The 22773-nt window shown below is 45.0% G+C and overlaps 1 protein-coding gene and 1 long non-coding RNA gene across 3 annotated transcripts in view; one reads left to right on the top strand and one right to left on the bottom strand.

The window, feature by feature from the left end:
• Positions 1-22773, bottom strand: part of LOC139758304 (uncharacterized) — a 130405-nt gene that overhangs the window by 11882 nt on the left and 95750 nt on the right. The window lies entirely within an intron of this gene.
• LOC139758296 (uncharacterized) overlaps positions 21424-22773 on the top strand; it is a 51591-nt gene continuing 50241 nt past the window's right edge. Inside the window, exon 1 of the mRNA XM_071679522.1 lies at positions 21424-21660. Within this exon, the coding sequence (XP_071535623.1) occupies positions 21637-21660 (24 nt within the window). The 5' untranslated portion in view covers positions 21424-21636. The remainder of the gene's footprint in view (positions 21661-22773) is intronic.

Consider the following 22773-nt stretch of genomic DNA (forward strand, 5'->3'; position numbering starts at 1 on the left):
TAAAATCGCAATTTATTTACGGCCAGTCAACCAATTTCTGAGAAGAATCACCAAGGTATATCACTACCTATTTATGTTAATTAACTTTTCCAAGGAATTTTTGATAGAAGACTATATCGCATGCTTACTTTCGATATTATGCTGATTAAAGCATAAAAGAAATGTACTGAGGAGTCAGATGTGTACGAATAAATCATCTACAACCATCCAAGTCATTGTGTACATGATGATCCTTTATATGATTTACAATCTCTCCGACGACTGTCTCCATAATTTGTGAATTATGGACGTCAAATTAATTGTGCAATTATTACAGGGCAGGAAGTTCTCTCTCTCTCTCTCTCTCTCTCTCTCTCTCTCTCTCTCTCTCTCTCTATATATATATATATATATATATATATATATATATATATATATATATATCGCTGTTACACTAGTACACTTTAAGTCCTTCGGAACTTTCCCATTAGCAAGCGGCTTCTTGAAAAGGCAGTCAAAAGTTTAAGCATCTCATTCTCAGCTTCTTTCATGGTTCTTGGATAAATATCATCAGGACTTACCGTTTTAATTACGTTCATTCCGTTTTCTAAAGACTGACACAACATCGAGACGTTGTATATTTTCCTCCGTAGAGGAACAAGGCCAGTCACATGTACCTGTCAATCACTACAAGTTCCTCAAGGTACACAGTAGCGACAGGGTTTAGGTCTTTCCAAAAGTAAATCAATCTTCATTTTCTAGCTTTATTCACTGCAGTTACTGACGTCTCTAATAATGCATGAGGCTATCCAGTGTTTCAACAAGAACGTTCCTCCATCCTCCAGCACGTTTATATATTGAAAAAAAAGGGGGGGGGGGAATTGTATATTAGTGTGAAATCATAATGAGGGTGTGAGACACGCGAGCAGAGCCAAGCATCGTGACCTGCCGAAGGAATCACAGAAAACACTACTTTTAAACCCGCCAGTCACGGAACGAGACAACACGCCATCCCAGGGGTATCACCGATTGTAAAACCCATGCGACCCGATGACCCATCCCGTCTAGCTACTGACGAAGGAGTGAGGAGAAAGAGCGCGAAGTTGAGAAGGCGAGAGAAGGAACGGAACGATCGGGGGAAGGAAGGGAGGTACGAGGGAGAAGGAGAGGGCAAAGGGGTGGGAGCCTGTGGTGAGGAAGACTTGCACCATTACATAATCGATCGTCCGTAACCCACAAAGAACACGAAGGCTAGGCTCGCAGTAGATACTCTTGTGCAAGTATGTCGCACTAGGCTTACAGTCGATATTCAAGTGTAAGTATGTCAGACTACGTTGTACCTACATACTTTTGTGTGCGTCAGACTAGGGTGTACCTTTGTGTATGATCAATAGGGAGGGAGTTCTACACTCGCGGAACTCCACCTCATTCCTCTTTTCTTCTCGATAATTTCCCTCAAATTTTCCACTGGTGTCGTACTTACATCCTCTTGGCTTAATCTATATCACGAGTCCACAATTCTGTTGCTGGAAAAATGCTTCCACACGTCCCTCACTAAACTTCCTCACGTCCCTCACTAAACTTCCTTGCGTCCCTCACTAAACGTCCTCACGTCCCTTACTACACTTCCTAACGCCGTCACTACACTTCCTCACATCCCTCCGTACATTTCCTCACGTCCCTCACAACACTTCCTCACGTCCCTCCGTACATTTCCTCACGTCCCTCACAACACTTCCTCACGTCCCTCCGTACATTTCCTCACGTCCCTCACAACACTTCCTCACGTCCCTCCGTACGCTGCCTAACGTTCCGCAATACACTTCCTTTCCTTAGCTTCCAGATGCGCCCTCTTGTTATGCCCTTTTGCATAGAACCAGAGGACTGTTCTGTGAAAGCGTGCTCATGGTTTCTCTGAAATTCATTTTCAGTGACCATGTCTTCCCTTACTCTGTCTTAAGGTGGGCAGACTGAGGGGCTCCCTCCTCTCTTTGCAGCTAGTTTTACTTAACTGTGGTGTCATTCCAGTTCCATTCCTTTGAACACACTTTAGTACCTCTATGTGGCTCTTCGAGTGAGGACACCAGATCGCTGCGCCATACTGCAGCTCAGGGCGAGGGTGAGTCGTGTGTGTGTGTGTGTGCGATCTATTTGCACGAGACGGGAAGGGAGTCTTACACGCTTGGGGCTCCATCTCTTGAACATTCTCTATTATCATAGAGCTTCTCTAACCTATGTGCTCTCTGTTGTAACCATGTCCTCATTCATTCTATATCATTCATCCATCACTCCTATAATATAAAAGTACTTTACATCTTTTTAACTTTCTTTTTTTCTTTTCTCATTTCATGTTACATCCCGTAGTTACTCATCCCTACGTAGATCTCTCGAAGAACTGTTTTACTGTCCACGTTATCGATCTGCTTTGAAAAAAAGAAAATGGTCTGATCAGGTCACCCCTCACTCTTCTCTATTCTAAGGTTGGTAAATTCAAAGCCTCTAACCTTTCCCAGTAACTCAGCTTTCTTATTTATGGTACTATCTTGGTTGCCCTAACCTGGACGTTCTCTATTGGCTCTCTGTGCTTCTTTAAGTACGCTGACCATACCTGAGAAGTATATTCTATTTTTGGCATTGTGCAGAATATGAACGGCTTGCTAAACATTCCCTATCCTTATTCTTGAGAGTTATTTTGATATTTGCTAGCATACAGTTTGTCTCCTTAGCTATTCTTCGGAGACAGATTAGGGATGTCAACACCCAAGTCTTTCACACACATATAATCCTGAACTTTATTTTCTGCTACATGATAATCACATTGAGGCTTCCTTTCACTCTGTCTCATTCTCGTTATCATAACCTTGTTCAAGGTGAATTTCAACTTTGGAGTGCGTTTAAACTGATGTAATCCTCCTAGCTTTTCACTCCCGTCATGACCTTTGCATCATCTGCAAACAGGTAAGAGTTCATACGTTCAGGCAAGTCATCTACACAGATTAAGAAGATTACTGGTCCCAGAACAGAACCCTGTGGGACTCCGCAGGTCATCAAGACCCATTTTGAGAAAGCTCCTCAGACAAGTCCTTTGTTCCCTTCCACTGAGGTAATCTATCCACAGAGGGACTTTCCCCCGATTCCCTCCAGGTGAGCCAATTTCTTTATCAGCCTCCCGCGTGGTACAGTGTCAAATGCTCTCTCCCTCTCATCCAAACCTCTTACACAACAAAGGTACATCTTCACGTATCTTTTAATACGTTTCTTGCATAATTTCATGTCATGGCCTCTGGTTGTTTAATCTTTGCATTTCTCAATGAACAGTTAACTATCTACGTCAACAAGCTGGCTCAAAAACTGTAAACGTTGTGATTAGGTCACGTCTTCCTCTTCTCTCTTTCATGTTCGACAAAACTTAAGGCATCTACCTTTCCAAAGTGATTTTGCACTCTTAATTCTATTACCATCTCTACTGCCCTTATCTGTACCCTCTTTGATTTTTTTTTTCAAGTGTGATGAACAAACATGACAAGCAAATTCTAATTTTGGCCTACTGTAGGATGTGAACGGCTTGCTGAATGTTTCCTTATCCACGTTCTTGCCAGCAATCCTAATATTCGCCAGCAGACAGTCTGTCTCATCCACTATGCTTCTGAGGCGGGACTCTGGCGATAAGGTTAGGGTCGATATCAACTCCTGGGGGCCTTCTCACATACATTACTTCTTTATGGTAACTGAAACGGTACTCGCAAATGAATGCCCTGCTTATGGCCATGTCATATGTGATATATATATATATATATATATATATATATATATATATATATATATATATATATATATATAGTTGCTGTTTCCTGCGTTTGCAAGGTAGCCCCTGGAACAGATGAAGAAAAGCTGCATCCTGCTTCCACTCATATCCATTCTCTGGCTGTCATGTTTAATGCACCGAAACCAGAGCTCCCATCCACATCCAGGCACTACAGACCTTTCCATGGTTTACCTCGACCGCTTCACATGCCCTGGTTCAGTCCACTGACAACACGTCGACTCCAGTATACCATATCGTTCCAATTCACTCTATTCCGTGCACGCCTTTCATCTTCCTGAATGCTTCAGGCCCAAATGCTCAAAATCTTTTTCACCCCGTCCTTTCACCTCGAATTTGGTCTCTCCATTTTCCTTGTTTCCTTCACTTCTGACACATATATCCTCTTTCTCAAGCTTTCCAAACCATTTCAGTACACCCTCTTCAGCTCTCTCAACAACACTTTTTATAACCACACATCTCTCTTACCCCTTCATTATATACTAGATCAAACCAACTCAAACCACATATTGTCCTTAAACATTTCATTTTCATCACATCCACTTTCCTCCGCAAAGTTTTATCTGTAACCTATGCCTAGTACCTTCAAACATACCTATTTTTGCTCTCTAGGATAACTCTATACACATTCTTCAGCGCTTCCAGAACATTCGCCCCCTTACCCACCCTATTAATCACTTTCCCTCCCATAGTTCACGGAAACTCAACTTCCAGGTATCTAAGACACTTCGCTTCCTCCAAATTACCTCTATTCAAACTCACGCCCTAACTAAACTGTCCCTCGACCCTGCAAACCTAATAACTTTGCTTATATTCACATTCACTCACAACTTCCTCCTTTCACACACTTTCAAACTTAGCAACTTCTGCAGTGTCTCACTCGAATCAGTAAACAACTGACTCGAGTGAGAAATATATATATATATATATATATATATATATATATATATATATATATATATATATATATATATATATATATATATATATATATATATATTCCAGTTTGTGTGTGTGTGTGTGTGTGTGTGTGTGTATTTACGAAGGGAAGGAGAAGCAACGAGGTCGTACTTGGCTTCAAGCGTGTACATAGCTAAGGAATGTACATTACCCTGTCTTAACTAGGCCGACATTCCACATAATTATCATAACTATTACTATTACATGGTAGGACAAGAACATTCAAATACACCGTTTCCTAATAATTATCTACTTCAATATTTGTTTTTATTTACCGCAGCAACTTTCTACAGCTTCGAAAATAATGCTACTGAGTAACATTTGATTAGAATATCTCATATTGACACGACAGTTTACCTCAATATTTGATGACTACATTCCAGTATATATTTGACTACAATATCTCACTGCATTCCTACACACTTCCCCTCACAATAATAATACGATAACAGCCAATATTAATCTTTACCACAACATAGTTCGCCAACTTTACTCAAAGCGACACTGCATTTTTGAACCTCCCCTCCAAGTATTTCGTCACAATAACCCATTACAGTAACAACCATGAATCTTATCTGTTCGTTTAATTATACTGTTCAGCCTAAAGACACACCATACTACGACGACGACGCCTTACACCAACCTCTCCTCGGTGCTGCAAACAGTAGCAGGTAGAGGTTTATATTTTAGATGTTAAGTCTGGTGCTCTGGCGGTGTGTAGTGTGATTTGTGGTGGTGGTCACGCGTGCCTGCCACACGCAAGGCATTACCAAATGAGCTCAGGGAAGGTGGATCATGTGTATGACGTGAGGATTTCAGATGTATTCGCAAGGTATCACATGTGAAGTAATCAACGACGGGTGTAGACACAGGTGTACAGATTTATACTGCGTCAGTTGTGGCTGCTCTCCTCGTCTGCCGTAGGCGTATAATGAGCGTGATGCCAGTGTTGCAGCAGGTTTGTACTGCAGTCAGTGGGGCCGCAACGTACGACAACATCACCACAGGACCGCCACGCAAGGCTGCTTCTCATCACGCTAACAACACCACTGCGTACGGGGAAGGGCGTGGCCCACGTATTTACATAAGAGTGGCTGCAGTCATTTTATCTTCTGGCCTCATATCTTCTCTTGTGTGTTTATCTGCGATGTATTTCTATCTGTTACACCGTCTTCCCCTCAAGTCCTATGCTATAATAACGGGAAAAATGCTATTACAAGCTAGCGAAAGCTCTTAATCGCTTGCAGATAACAAAATGAATACGTTTTACACTTGTTAATCTAGATAGTTGTACGTGCAAGTTTACCCAGCTGCTGGAAAGTTCATGCTCATGGGAGAGAATCAGAACCAACCTCTCGCGACTGTAAAAGAAAACGAAATATACCTATATATATATAAACACACTCACACGGCATCCATATCGACCCTGGCCTACGTGTTTATCGATGACGTGTTTAGCTCGGGCGGCCGTATGTGTTACGGGAAGAGCTGTATATACGTGTCGGCCCGTCTCTTAACCTTGCATATTTACCGTGTCTTTACTCGTAAGTGTACACACACACACACACACACACACACACACAACATATAAATCGCAGCCCAATCCTAGGTAAAAATGACCTATATCATACCAAACTTGGCTAGGCTAACACACTCTGATGTAGGTCAACGCGCTTTCTGCTAGGCGATCTAAGATCCAAGCCATGTTGCTTGTTTAACTCCAGTGAAATATGACTACATTAAGAATCTAGTGAAAGACTAAAGATATTAGAAAGATACAAAAGCATGAGTTATATAAGAATTACGGGAAGACTCAAGAAGGATGCTGAATAACTTAGGTAAAGTTTATAGTACATACATCTGACGCAGATCTGTTTGGTAGGTTTATAATTCTTAAATTAGATACACAATGATGATGAAAATACACGCATCCAGTAAACGGCGATACCCTCAGTGGCGCACTTCATAACTTTAAGTGCAGAGAACGGGAAAACAAGGACTTACGAGACAAGTCGGGTAAAATGGAAAACGGACTGTGCGTTGTTCTTCCTGACACTCACAACAACAACAAAAATCTTACATCTTTTACAAAATATTTGAAAGTAAGGCAAATCATTAAATCCCAACGCGTCCATATTTTTTCGCCTGCGTCATATGATTAATGTATGGGCTTCGGCAACTCAAGGGTGGGCCGTTTTGATACCTGCTTCATTCCTTACAAGTCGAAACTTTGGAACTCTCTACCTTCTCATGCCTTTCCCAATAACTATATAGGACCTGGCACATTTCGAAAGACAGATCTTTCATTTCCTCCAAAATTCGTAAATACTTTGTCTTTTCTTTTTCCGATTCATAATCCTCTCTATAATTCAATTAAGGCCCTGCCTTGATGTGGGCTTCTGTCCGTGACTGGGGCCTTCAAATAAATTTCTGTATATTTTTTTTTCCAAACTATATTTCGTCTATAAATCACACACCGACAGCACAAGAGAATTTATTGGCGTCAAGATACACACCAATCTAAAGAAATGGAGAAATCTTTAATATTTCAAGAACCATAAATAGAAAATAATACGTGGAAGTTGTAAGTGTTACATCCAATATGCGTCATGCGGTAGTGTGGTGGAACATGGCATGGCTGCCGATCCTCGCGTGGGTTTGTATTTAGGTAACGCTACGCAGATAATATATAAACTTCCAGTGATTCTCACTCACAAAATATAGATGAAACTTTATATATATATATATATATATATATATATATATATATATATATATATATATATATATATATATACACTCCCACCCACAGATGAAGAAAGGCCACATCCGCTCACATCCATTCTCTAACTGCCATGTGCACAGCAATGATACCACAGCTCCGTGTCCACAATCAGGACCCACAGACTTGATATATAAGAGTGGGAGAGTGATGCAGGTGTGTGTGATCACTGTACGTATTTATCTATACGTGAAAGGAGATTAGCACTCGGGAGGCCCCTGTCTCCTATGCTCACATTTTTATCCTTAGGTACTTTCTCCTCCATTATATATTCCGAATATCATATATATATATATATATATATATATATATATATATATATATATATATATATATATATATACATATATATATATATATATATATATATATATATATATATATATATATATATATATATATATATACGTGAAGACTATGAAAAGCTCTTCACTATACTTTCTGGGAACCTGTATCACCATGAGCCGTACCTCCATAATCGTCTACGTTTGTCTGCCAGCGGGTCAAGGTTCTGGGGAGGAGAGAGTGGGCACGCCTTCCTCCTTGCTCCACGCAGCCTCCTGGTTGTTCTCTCATTAGTCTTGAGAGGCTTGTTCAGGATCATCTGACATCCCAAAGGGATTATACCTCTACAAGGTAAATAGCCAAGGTCTTAAAATACAGTTTCCTTAGTAATTACCGTGAGAGTGGTTCACTCTGGACAATTACTCTTCTAAGAATTCTGTAGTATGTTTGACCTGAAGAGCTGGATCATCTCCACTTTTATCTGCGTTCTCGTTCCTTTGTATTGCATTACCACTTCGTCAGCTTAGTCGCAGATATGCCTGTGCGATATAGACGTCCGTCTCTCTTATTCAATCCTCAAACTCAGGTTGTCCTCTGCGCTTGCCAGCCATCCGTCAGCAGCTGTGTACTCACACACACACACACACGATCTCCACTCCTCACCATATACTCTCCTTCCCTCCAATCCTCCAAGTGTGACAGGTACTCTCTAGTTTTTCAATGCCAAGTGTTTTATGTGCTCCTCATTTTTTTCTTTAATTCTTCCGCTTCTTCTCTTGCTCTCTCTCTCTCTCTCTCTCTCTCTCTCTCTCTCTCTCTCTCTCTCTCTCTCTCTCTCTCTCTCTCTCTCTCTCTCTCTATAAAAACACCTTCGAATTCCTTACCGCTACACAGTTTGCAGATATTTCTTAGAACGACTCCAGCATCTTTTCATCATACATGTCCCTCTTCTCCCTTGTGACACACCCAGATCCTCCTCTTTTCCCTTAACTATTTCTCAGGTCATGTCCTTCATACCCACAGCCTCTAATAAACCAACGAATCTCTCTGTCTTCCCCTTAACGACCTATTCTCACCCCATCCCCCCACCATACGGGATTAATTACATTCCACTCGTAAATCAATCATCCCCACCGACCTAACATTGTTCCAGCCCACCACCCATTATCTGGATCAGCCTCGTTGGCATTTTTTTTTTTTTTGCATACTATCTCTAGCAGTCTCCCATCACGCACTTCCGTGTTCTCTGTGATTACAATCTATGTGTTGCGGGGAGAGAATTTTACATTAGTGTTGTCACGTCTCTTAAAGTTATATATATATATATATATATATATATATATATATATATATATATATATATATATATATATATATATATATATATATATGTATATATATATATATATATATATATATATATATATATGTATATATATATATATATATATATATATATATATATATATATATATATATATATACACATAATGTGTGTGTGTGTGTGTGTGTGTGTGTGTGTGTGTGTACCTTGTCTTTACTCCCATGCAAACATACACACACACACACACACACACACACACACACACACACACACACCAGCTAAAGCCAACACCTATTCATCGTCCGGTCCGGAAGGGAAACCGTACACCTGGGTTGGATATGCGACGCCTTCTGTACCCAGGATTCGAAGCGAAGCGGGTCCGACCCCGGGCTGGCTCGTGCTGACTCATGGTCAGCAACGCTAACCACCATAACCACAGAAGCCTGTGTGTGTGTGTGTGTGTGTGTGTGTGTGTTTACTTACACAATAAATCCAGTGCGGACTAATACATGAGTGGGTTCCACTTCCCGGTACAATAACCTCGTCTCTGAGTTTATGAAGGTGGCGGGTACAAGAGCTCTTGGCCAGGCTGCCTGGCCGCCAGTGTGTCTGTCTGTCTGTCTGTCAAGAGCACACGCTCAATACGAACCCAGTCTCCCCCCTCCCCTTCTATGCCTCCTCCACCACTCAACAGTCACCCAATCCCCCCTCTCTACCTCCTCCCACCAATCACCAGTTACCCAATCCCCCTCTCTACCTCCTCTACCACTTACCAGTCACCTAATCTTTTCTCTACCTCCTCCACCACCCATCAGTCACCCAGTCCTCCCTCCCTGTCTCCCCTACCACCCATCAGTCACCCCCAGTCCTCCCTCTCTACCTCCCTCACCACTCATCAGTCACCCACCCCCTCCCTGCCTCCCCATTACCACTCATCAGTCACCCAGTCCTCCGTCCCTGCCTCCCCCATCACCCATCAGTCACCCCCAGTCCTCCCTCCTACCTCCCCCACTACCCATCAGTCACCTGTTCCTATTTCCCCGACACACCACCCACAGTCGTCAGTCTCCTGGCCAGTTAACACAACTCACTCTCCTCTCTCCCACCAAGATACTGCTCTCAGGTGTTCTAGCTTGTCAGCACCCCACCATCCACTCTCTCCTCACCCACCCCTGTACAGGGCGTTTCCTTGACCCCCTGCAGGGCGGCTGCTGAAGGACCTCTCCCCCTCTCCACCCCCCACCACGACACATGAGTCACCAGTTGTTGCTTCCCATCTTCCCGGGTCACCATAGAAGGAGGTGTCCTTGTGTGTGTGGCTTTACCCTACTACCTACACGTATCTACGTACCGGTACCAAGACAACGATTCATGGGCACTAGGACGGTACACCGGCACCAGGACGGTACACCGGCACCCGGACGGTACATTCATTATTGCCTCGTACCATCAGTACGGTACGGCCAGCGCCCAGAAGCGACGGTTCATCTCACCTAACCTGTGGTGGATCTTGGCAGTAAGAGAGCAGCAGTGTGGACCGGGAGGTAATCTCTTCACACGCTGACTTGACGAGCATTTTTTGTCATCTAGTTTCTCGCCGTTCCTCCTCCCCCACAACGGTCATGCCTTAAAAAGATGTCGAGTGGAGGAGCAGCAGCGTCCCTCCACATACCACACGGGTGTGTGTGTGTGTGTGTGTGTGTGTGTGTGTGTGTGTGGGGTGATGTTTGTATAGGGCGTCAGGCAAGCAGGCAGGCAGGCAGGAAGCCAAGACCAAAGTGCCCCATCACCTCCTCCTTGAGCACCGCTGCATGATATAATGATGGCACGAGGAGCTGACATTATCATCATCGTCCCCACACCTCTCCGACCCTACCAGTAAGCGAGGCTTCGTCCCACGACCTTTTATATATATATATATACAGTGATCCCGTATCTGTGTCCCTTACACAAAAAAAGATTGCCCTGGTATAAGCCAGAGTTACCGTGTGTAAAGGTGGGATTGATCATTCCAAGGGTGGGTGTGGCGACCACCACTGCCACAGACGAGGAGATGGGCGAACACTGTGCACAAGTTGAGTACCTCGTGAGTGTGGGAACAACTCACTGAGGATTTATTTCTTCTGTTGTCATGCGTAGGGACGGCCCCAGGCACGGGGGAGATACGGCCCTCATGGACACCGGGCCTAAAACGAAACATGGAGATGAGTCAAGGAGATAAAGACGTTGAGGAGAAATAAAGAGAATCTTTAAGAGTTCTGGAGCAAAGGGAAAAATTTTGCCTGGTACAAAAAACGGACAGATCACAGCTGTTAGACAGGCTATGAGGAGGCAGAGTTCTCAAGCTCTGCGGTTGTCGTTGGGATAAAGAAACGCACGTCGCAAGAAGTCCCAACCCCAAGCTGCCACAGGCTACACATTTTGCATAAGACGTGATAACTTGCTCATGCTACTACGTGCTGCAGCTAACAACTGTGGGGGGACACACAAGAGCAGCCACGTCTAAGGAGCAGAGACTTGAGGTTGTAGCTGTAAATGATGGAAGGAGAACCAACGCTGAGACAAATAAGCGCCAAATGAGTCAACTTCTGAGGGTCAGACTGGGAGAGATGGTGAGCTGGACCGTTCTGGAATCGTCCCTGTCAGGTAATTATGAGGAGACAGAGCGAAGATGTCAGGTAATTATTATGAGGAGACAGAGCGACGATGTCAGGTAATTATGAGGAGACAGAGCGACGATGTCAGGTAATTATGAGGAGACAGAGCGAAGATGTCAGGTAATTATTATGAGGAGACAGAGCGACGATGTCAGGTACTTATGAGGTGACAGAGCGACGATGTCAGGTAATTATGAGGAGACAGAGCGAAGATGTCAGGTAATTATTATGAGGAGACAGAGCGACGATGTCAGGTAATTATGAGGAGACAGAACGAAGATGTCAGGTAATTATGAGGTGACAGAGCGACGATGTCAGGTAATTATGAGAAGACAGAGCGACGATGTCAGGTAATTATGAGAAGACAGAGCGACGATGTCAGGTAATTATGAGAAGACAGAGCGACGATGTCAGGTAATTATGAGAAGACAGAGCGACGATGTCAGGTAATTATGAGGAGACAGAACGAAGATGTCAGGTAATTATGAGGAGACAGAACGACGATGTCAGGTAATTATGAGGAGACAGAACGAAGATGTCAGGTAATTATGAGGAGACAGAGCGACGATGTCAGGTAATTATGAGGAGACAGAGCGACGATATCAGGTAATTATTATGAGGATACAGAAATACCGCAGATGTGAGGGCAGTACTCCATACAGAGACGAATCACTTTCCAACAAGCCGAGCAAGTGTTTAGAGGATGAGAACTTTGTCTCATTTGAAATGGAATCTCAATCTCTCACGTAAGTTAAACCATCTGTGTCAAGTGGGATTTCCACAACAGGTTAGATGCTAAGGTGATGCCACGTATTCTACCCACGTATGAATGGGGAGAATCATAATCCAGTGGAATGATAATGATCCATTAAATGAAATCATAGATTCGCGGGGAATTTTAGTGAGAGAGAAAAACGGTGGGGGAAAAAAAAGAAGAAACTGGGTTTTAGAGGCGTTAAATCTAACATAGACCGCGACTCCCCACAACGAACACCCTGTCTTAAATCTGAGGTTGTACAAGAGGCAGGCGTGAGAAGCAGGCGAGTCGTCTCGTAGACTGAACACGAGAGAGAGAGAGAGAGAGAGAGAGAGAGAGAGAGAGAGAGAGAGAGAGAGAGAGAGAGAGAGAGAGAGAGAGAGAGAGAGAGAGAGAGAGAGAGAGAGAGAGAGAGAGAGAGAGAGAGAGAGAGAGAAAGAGAGAGAGAGAGGAACCAGGAAGCAACAACACCGTTATCAATGGGAGAGGATCAAATTACGCGGGTTTATAAGACCGGCGGCTACAGAGGCAGCAGAGAGGGATGCGACCCCCTCACTGAGCGAACTGGAGGAGGAGATCTGACCCCGATGCCATAACCCCGTCAGGAGAGATGCCGACATATCAAAGTTTACGAGATACGGCACGAGATCTTGGACAATCGCATGTTTACCAAATGGCTACTGGGTTTATTTTCTTTAGCACTCAGTCCTCTGTTGATATACAACAAAGAGACGTAGCTAGGACGCCATTTGGTAAACAATCAATTACTTGTTTACCAAATGCGTCCTAGCTAAGTCTCTTCGTTGTATATCAACTGACTTATATTTCTTTCTTATATCTCCCCTGATGATGCGATTATTACACGAAAGTGTACTTGGGAACTTATCGTGTTTCATTTTCCCCGTGGACTCATGGGATCACGCGCAAAATTGTGATGCTTTCCAACACACACACACACACACACACACACACACACACACACATATATATATATATATATATATATATATATATATGCTCTGTGGAAGGTATTAAGAATATATGGTGTGGGAGGCAAGTTGTTAGAAGCAGTGAAAAGTTTTTATCGAGGATGTAAGGCATGTGTACGTGTAGGAAGAGAGGAAAGTGATTGGTTCTCAGTGAATGTAGGTTTGCGGCAGGGGTGTGTGATGTCTCCATGGTTGTTTAATTTGTTTATGGATGGGGTTGTAAAGGAGGTAAATGCAAGAGTCCTGGAAAGAGGGGCAAGTATGAAGTCTGTTGGGGATGAGAGAGCTTGGGAAGTGAGTCAATTGTTGTTCGCTGATGATACAGCGCTGGTGGCTGATTCATGTGAGAAACTGCAGAAGCTGGTGACTGAGTTTGGTAAAGTGTGTGGAAGAAGAAAGTTAAGAGTAAATGTGAATAAGAGCAAGGTTATTAGGTACAGTAGGGGTGAGGGTCAAGTCAATTGGGAGGTGAGTTTGAATGGAGAAAAACTGGAGGAAGTGAAGTGTTTTAGATATCTGGGAGTGGATCTGTCAGCGGATGGAACCATGGAAGCGGAAGTGGATCATAGGGTGGGGGAGGGGGCGAAAATTTTGGGAGCCTTGAAAAATGTGTGGAAGTCGAGAACATTATCTCGGAAAGCAAAAATGGGTATGTTTGAGGGAATAGTGGTTCCAACAATGTTGTATGGTTGCGAGGCGTGGGCTATGGATAGAGATGTGCGCAGGAGGATGGATGTGCTGGAAATGAGATGTTTGAGGACAATGTGTGGTGTGAGGTGGTTTGATCGAGTAAGTAACGTAAGGGTAAGAGAGATGTGTGGAAATAAAAAGAGCGTGGTTGAGAGAGCAGAAGAGGGTGTTTTGAAATGGTTTGGGCACATGGAGAGAATGAGTGAGGAGAGATTGACCAAGAGGATATATGTGTCGGAGGTGGAGGGAACGAGGAGAAGAGGGAGACCAAATTGGAGGTGGAAAGATGGAGTGAAAAAGATTTTGTGTGATCGGGGCCTGAACATGCAGGAGGGTGAAAGGAGGGCAAGGAAATAGAGTGAATTGGAGTCATGTGGTATACAGGGGTTGACGTGCTGTCAGTGGATTGAAGCAAGGCATGTGAAGCGTCTGGGGTAAACCATGGAAAGCTGTGTAGGTATGTATATTTGCGTGTGTGGACGTGTGTATGTACATGTGTATGGGGGGGGGGTGGGCATTTCTTTCGTCTGTTTCCTTGCGCTACCTCGCAAACGCGGGAGACAGCGACAAAGTATAAAAAAAAAAAAAAATATATATATATATATATATATATATATATATATATATATATATATATATATATATATATATATATATATATATATATATATATGGTAGAGGATGGTGGCAGAGGATGTGTGGATCAGGTGTTTGCTTAGAAGAATGTATGTGAGAAATACTTAGAAAAGCAAATGGATTTGTATGTAGCATTTATGGATCTGGAGAAGGCATATGATAGAGTTGATAGAGATGCTCTGTGGAAGGCATTAAGAATATATGGGGTGGGAGGCAATTTGTTAGAAGCAGTGAAAAGTTTCTATCGAGGATGTAAGGCATGTGTACTTGTAGGAAGAGAGGAAAGTGATTGGTTCTCAGTGAATGTAGGTTTGCGGCAGGGGTGTGTGATGTCTCCATGGTTGTTTAATTTGTTTATGGATGGGGTTGTTAGGGAGGTGAATGCAAGAGTTTTGGAAAGAGGGGCAAGTATGCAGTCTGTTGTGGATGAGAGAGCTTGGGAAGTGAGTCAGTTGTTGTTCGCTGATGATACAGCGCTGGTGGCTGATTCATATGAGAAACTGCAGAAGCTGGTGACTGAGTTTGGTAAAGTGTGTGAAAGAAGAAAGTTAGAGTAAATGTGAATAAGAGCAAGGTTATTAGGTACAGGTAGGGTTGAGGGTCAAGTCAACTGGGAGGTAAGTTTGAATGGAGAAAAACTGGAGGAAGTAAAGTGTTTTAGATATTTGGGAGTGGACCTGGCAGCGGATGGAACCATGGAAGCGGAAGTGAATCATAGGGTGGGGGAGGGGGCGAAAATTCTGGGAGCCATGAAGAATGCTTGGAAGTCGAGAACATTATCTCGGAAAGCAAAAATGGGTATGTTTGAAGGAATAGTGGTTCCAACAATGTTGTATGGCTGCGAGGCGTGGGCTATGGATAGAGTTGTGCGTAGGAGGGTGGATGTGCTGGAAATGAGATGTTTGAGGACAATATGTGGTGTGAGGTGGTTTGATCGAGTGAGTTATGTAAGGGTAAGAGAGATGTGTGGAAATAAAAAGAGTGTGGTTGAGAGAGCAGAAGAGGGTGTTTTGAAATGGTTTGGTCACATGGAGAGAATGAGTGAGGAAAGATTGACCAAGGGGATATATGTGTCAGAGGTGGAGGGAACGAGGAGAAGTGGGAGACCAAATTGGAGGTGGAAAGATGGAGTGAAAAAGATTTTGAGTGATCGGGGCCTGAACATGCAGGAGGGTGAAAGGTGTGCAAGGAATAGAGTGAATTGGAACGATGTGGTATACCGGGGTCGACGTGCTGTCAATGAATTGAACCAGGGCATGTGAAGCGTCTGGGGTAAACCATGGAAAGTTCTGTGGGGCCTGGATGTGGAAAGGGAGCAGTGGTTTCGGTGCATAATTACATGACAGCTAGAGACTGAGTGTGAACAAATGGGGTCTTTGTTGTCTTTTCCTAGCGCTACCTCGCACACGAGGGAGGAGGGGGTTGTTATTCCATGTGTGGCGAGGTGGCGATGGGAATAAATAAAGGCAGACAGTATGAATTATGTACATGTGTATATATGTATATGTCTGTGTGTGTATATATATATATATATATATATATATATATATATATATATATATATATATATATATATATGTGTGTGTGTGTGTGTGTGTGTGTGTGTGTGTGTGTGTGTGTGTGTGTGTGTGTGTGTGTGTGTGTGTGTGTACATTGAGATGTGTAGGTATGTATATTTGCGTGTGTGGACGTGTATGTATATATATGTGTATGTGGGTGGGTTGGGCCATTCTTTCGTCTGTTTCCTTGCGCTACCTCGCTAACGCGGGAGACAGCGACAAAGCAAAATAAAATAATAAATAATATATATATTAAAGTAGTCTAAAAGACTGATTTATAAAAACACACAACCGATAGACAGAAGTATGCACTAAAATATTAACAGGGTCATGCCAATATGAAAATTATTCCATGACCTAAAAATGGATTTTGTCTGATGGTAAACAAATAAGACACACACACACACACACACACACACACACACACACACACACACACACACACACACACAGCATAATGATGAAGGGATAGAACAACCAGTGGCTATAACATGAAATCAAGCAAAGAAAACATAGTTAGAAAAGATCTAAAGAATATATTCTACAAATACAACTGTAGTAGAATTATCAGATTATAAAATGAAGAGCATTGAGAACTTTAAGTAAGTCGTATTATAATAAAAGTTCAAGAAAATGGGGGCCGCTCACGAGTGCAGAACTCCCTCCCTGTAGTCTACACTCACTGTAAAGTGCACATGGGTAACGACGTAAAGAAAAACATACACACAGTTTATACATGACAACAAGTGTATACCTGTAGGAACGCCCAGCGTAGTGGTGGTGATAATGATTCATGATTCCTCCCTCCCTCCCCTCCGACGATTTTTAATGATCCACACCAAATGCACACAAAGACAGACAACATGGAAGACAATGTTGTCACGATCGCTGAGGTGCGTGAAGCAGGCAAGCACACACACTACGCTAAAAGTCAAGTGTCGTATTTGCGGATTTGGATAATAAACAGATAGGCCGAGTGACGGCTTCCATAGCTGAATTGCACTATAGGTGCTGTGGCTCCCGTGCACCGGAGAGAGAGAGAGAGAGAGAGAGAGAGAGAGAGAGAGAGAGAGAGAGAGAGAGAGAGAGAGAGAGAGAGAGAGAGAGAGAGAGAGAGAGAGAGAGAGAGAGGATGCTCTGAACGATGAAGGAGGAGAAGGAATATTCTCTGATGTGTGACATATGACACATCATCTTTCCTACCTGGTTTGGGGGAGGGGGGCTTTAAGCGGTGCCAGATGATGCGACCAGACACGTTGATCAAGTGTGTACTGTGGTCAATGCTGCTGCTGTTGTACAGTTCGCTTGGGGAAGTCACTGGGTTTGCTCAACTCAGAGTCTCATTATTATCAAGCAATCTTGAACTGGGACGACTTCCTTCAATGTTACGATCCCTTGTGGTCGTGTGATGTGGGACGACACCACCCTGCACGTCACTAAACAAGGGGTCGTGTGATGTGGGACGACACCAACACCCCCCACCTCCCCTCCCTGCACATAAACCCCAGTGGTCGTGTGACCTGGGACGACCCCCCCCCTCCTCCCTGCACATAAACCCCAGTGGTCGTGTGACCTGGGACGACCCCCCCTCCTCCCTGCACATAAACCCCAGTGGTCGTGTGACCTGGGACGACCCTTCCCTTCCTCCCTGCACACGAACCCCAGTGGTCGTGTGACCTCGGACGACCCCCTCTGCACGACATGACTCCACGGTGGTTGGGATCATATTCTTAATGAGGTGATGAAGAAATCTCTTTTTTTTTTTTTCCTCTAATTCATTATTCCGCTGCTAATCACACCAACTCCCCCTCCTCCTCCTCCCCTGAGGTGTGTAGCCTTGCCTGTCTACTATGGTCTTCCAGTCTTTCCCTGACTATCGCAGGTTTGAGGAGACAGTCAGGAGCTCTGAGGACGTGGCGGGCGGACCCACCCTCATTGGCCCCTTCTGCGAACCGTTCGCCCAAAAGCCCTTGGGGACAGACCGACCCGGATATGCAAGGCTCGAAGGTAGGAGCACACATACACACACACGACAAACCTCACACATCCATTTCCTACGTGACACACCCATCCATTCTTCGCGGGGCTACACGTCGTCAAGGGCTGTGCCTGAGGGAAGACCCTCGCTACAGGAGAGGATGAATGTAAACAGTCTTGCACACGTCTATAAGCATCATACAACACTGCGCTACACGCTAGCACACGGAAAAGCTGATGGGTATCGTCTGAACTCGTTTACAAACAAAGGATATCGTCACAACATAGCCACTTGTCTCAGTGGGTGATTCTGTGTACCTGTATGTGGCATAAGGCACGTGTGGTCATTATAAGCAGTGGTGAAGCATACGCGTCAGGTGGAGGGAGGTGCTTGGTGGAGTGAAAGTGGATGGTTGAAGTGGACAAGTGTTCAGCAGAGTGTAAGTCCGGTGGTTAAGTGTACACTCGTTAGGTGCAGTGTAAGTGAGTGGTGGTGGTGGCGGTGGTGGTGAGCAGGCTTGAGCAGTGTGTAGTAAGACGATGGTGATGTACGGGTGGAGGAGCACAGGTGTTTAGGGAGAGCAAAGTGGCAATAAATCACGAGGGAAGTGCGATGTGTGCGTGGGAGTTTGTGTATAGATATTGAAGGTAAAGTAAATGGGTGTAGGTGGGTGGTGATGTAGAGTTGCAGGTGACTGTGCCGTAGAGTTGCAAGTGGTCGTATGCAGACAAAAGGTGAAATGTAGGTGGGGAGTGCCGTAGACTTGAAGGTGGCAACGTCCAGACAACAGGTGAAGTGTAGGTGGGTAGTGAAGTAGAGTTGCAGGTGGTGGTGTACATACACTAGGTGAAGTGTAGATGGGTAGTGACGTAGAGTTGCAGGTGGTGGTCTACAGACACTAGGTGAAGTGTAGGTGGGTAGAGACGTAGACTTACAGGTGGTAGTGCACAGACACCAGGAGGAGCAAGTGGGTGGTGGTGGAGGTGGTAGTCAAGAGAGCGGTCATGCACAGGGGTGCATGGCAAGGTGGAGGGTGAGTATGGTGGTGACACAAGCACCATGCAACTGGTCTGTGGGTAAGTGGTAAGTATTTGACCAGGCGGAGTGTGGTTGTCTAGTAGTGTTGCTGATGGTGAGGTGGTTGTATGTATATACTGGTAGTTCAGTGGGTGAGGTGGTGTGTGTGTGTGTGTGTGTGTGTGTGTGTGTGTGTTAGTTCGCTACTGTCTACTTACAGAAAGCTGTGGAGGGTTGTCACAATGGGAAATCTCATCCTACAACTTGAATCATTAGGGCGAATTAAGGGGGGGGGGGAGGTGTTCAGGGCGCATAAGCTTCACGTGAGCTTCAGCTTGTGACTCAAAAAAAAAAAGCTTTATCTTCTGGTTTAATACCTTAAGCTTTTCAGTCACATGGCCTAAACTTTTGTTATTTAGATAGCTTCAGCTTTTGATACACATAGCATCAAATTTTGAATCGTATACATTTAGGTTTTGATTCATATAGTTTTAGCCTTGGTTCACATAGCTTTAGCCTTGATTCACACAGCTTTAGCATAGGATTCACATAGCCTTAGCCTTGATTCACATAGCTTTAACTTTTGATTCAGATAGCTTTAGCTTTTGATCCACAGAGCCTTACCTTTTGACTCAGTCAGCTTCAGCTTTTGATTCGCATAACCTCAGATTTTGATTCAACCAGCTTAAGCTGCTGCTTGACATAAGCTCTCAGCTTTGGGTATAACCAGCTTCAGTTTTTGCTTAAGTCCTACACTGACTATACTGAGCGCCAGGGAGATGAGGGGAGAGCTAAGACGGACGTCACTGCGACACAGGGAGAGAGAGAGAGAGAGAGAGAGAGAGAGAGAGAGAGAGAGAGAGAGAGAGAGAGAGAGAGAGAGAGAGAGAGAGAGAGAGAGAGAGAGAGAGAGAGAGCAGCCCTCACACTAGTACATCGTCATTCTCATCCTCCTCATCATTACCCTTCTCCTCCTCCTCTTCCTCCTCCTCCACCTCATCATTACCCTTCTCCTCCTCCTCTTCCTCCTCCTCCTCCTCCTCATCATCATCATCATCCTCATCCTCCTCCTTCTCCTCCTCCTCTTCCTCCTCCTCCTCATCATCATCATCGTCGTCCTCCTCAACACAGGAGGACGACATCTGTTCCTGGAGTCGTCATCACGACTTATATTTAGGGGCAGGAGTCACCATACTGTCGTACATCAAGTCCACCACTCACGATACACGTCAGTGAGGTATACAAACACACACACACACACACACACACACACACACACACACACACACACACACACAACACACACACACACACACACACACACACACACACACACACACACACACACACAGACACACACACACACACACACACACACACACACAGACACACACAACACACACACACACACACACACACACACACACACACACACACACACACACACACACACACACACAGACACACACAACACACACACACACACACACACACACACACACACACACACACACACACACACAGACACACACACACACACACACACACACACACACAGACACACACAACACACACACACACACACACACACACACACACACACACACACACACACACACACACACAGACACACACAACACACACACACACACAGACACAGACACACACACACACACACACACACAGACACACACACACACACACACACACACACACACACACACACACACAACACACACACAACACACACACACAACACACACACAACACACACACACACACACACACACAGGGTGACGTGCCAGGCCCAACACGATGTGGAAATTGGCGTAGCCATAGTTGACAGGGGTGAGGTGGGGGCGGTGGTCGGGCGGCGAATCACGAGGAGGAGGAGGAGGAGGAGGAGGAGGAGGAGGAGGAGGAGGAGGAGGAGGTGGAGGAGGAGGAGGAGGAGGAGGAGGAGGAGGGTCTACTGAACGTGCTGCATGTCTTGAGACGTCAGAGGGATATTAACCCAACCATCCTTTGATCTATGTCTTTCAGTATTCATAGATTTGCTCCAAGTGCCACACACACCCGCTGTCACAGTTCTATATCGTTCTTCTAAGTACCTACCACTCCTGCTGCCACTACGACTCCCACTACGTTCAAGTCAACAGCATTCCAGTGTTACAGTCACGGACCAAGAAGATATGGTTTGATGGTTAACGTCAATCACAATTCAGTAAGTGTACTTTAGATTTCAACTCTTGGTGCAGGTGGAGGGTACACAGATCGTCCTGGGGAACTGAGCCACAATGATAACATGACTCGTTGTACGAAGGAATTACACTGGCCATATCAAGGACACTTCTGACTGGGTTATACCATCACCATGGAGGAGGAGGAGGAGGAGGAGGAGGAGGAGGAGGAGGAGGAGGAGGTGGAGGAGGAGGAGGATGAGGAGGAGGAGGTCAACACACGTATGTTATGTACGGTAGGAAGAGGAGGAGGAGGAGGAGGAGGAGGTGGTGGTCATCATGTCCAGGATGGTAAACGTCCCCTGAAATTACAGATGATGCTGTATATGTGATGGGGGTCCGCTAAGGGTAGGGGGTACGCATGCGCGACCGGTGCTATTTGCGGTCCAGGGGCAACCAGCATATCATAACAACACACACACACACACACACACACACACGTTAGATAATCAACGTCAGGTGGCAGGTGTAACCCTACACACAGGTGGCAGGTGTAGCCCTACACACAGGTGGCAGGTGTAGCCCTACACACAGGTGGCAGTTGTAGCCCTACACACAGGTGGCAGGTGTAGCCCTACACACAGGTGGTAGGTGTAGCCCTACACACATGTGGCAGGTGTAACCCTACACGCAGGTGGCAGGTGTAGCCCTACACACAGGTGGCAGGTGTAGCCCTACACACAGGTGGCAGGTGTAGCCCTACACACAGGTGGCAGTTGTAGCCCTACACACAGGTGGCAGGTGTAACCCTACACACAGGTGGCAGGTGTAGCCCTACACACAGGTGGCAGGTGTAGCCCTACACACAGGTGGCAGTGTAGCCCTACACACAGGTGGCAGGTGTAGCCCTACACACAGGTGGCAGGTGTAGCCCTACACACAGGTGGCAGGTGTAGCCCTACACACAGGTGGCAGGCGTAGCCCTACACACAGGTGGCAGGTGTAGCCCTACATACAGGTGGCAGGCGTAGCCCTACACACAGGTGGCAGGTGTAACCCTACACACAGGTGGCAGGTGTAACCCTACACACAGGTGGCAGGTGTAACTCTGCACACAGGTGGTAGGTGTAGCCCTACACACAGGTGGCAGGTGTAAC

Source organism: Panulirus ornatus, chromosome 2 (genome assembly GCF_036320965.1).
Source record: "Panulirus ornatus isolate Po-2019 chromosome 2, ASM3632096v1, whole genome shotgun sequence".
In the NCBI taxonomy this organism is placed as follows: Eukaryota; Metazoa; Arthropoda; class Malacostraca; order Decapoda; family Palinuridae; genus Panulirus; species Panulirus ornatus.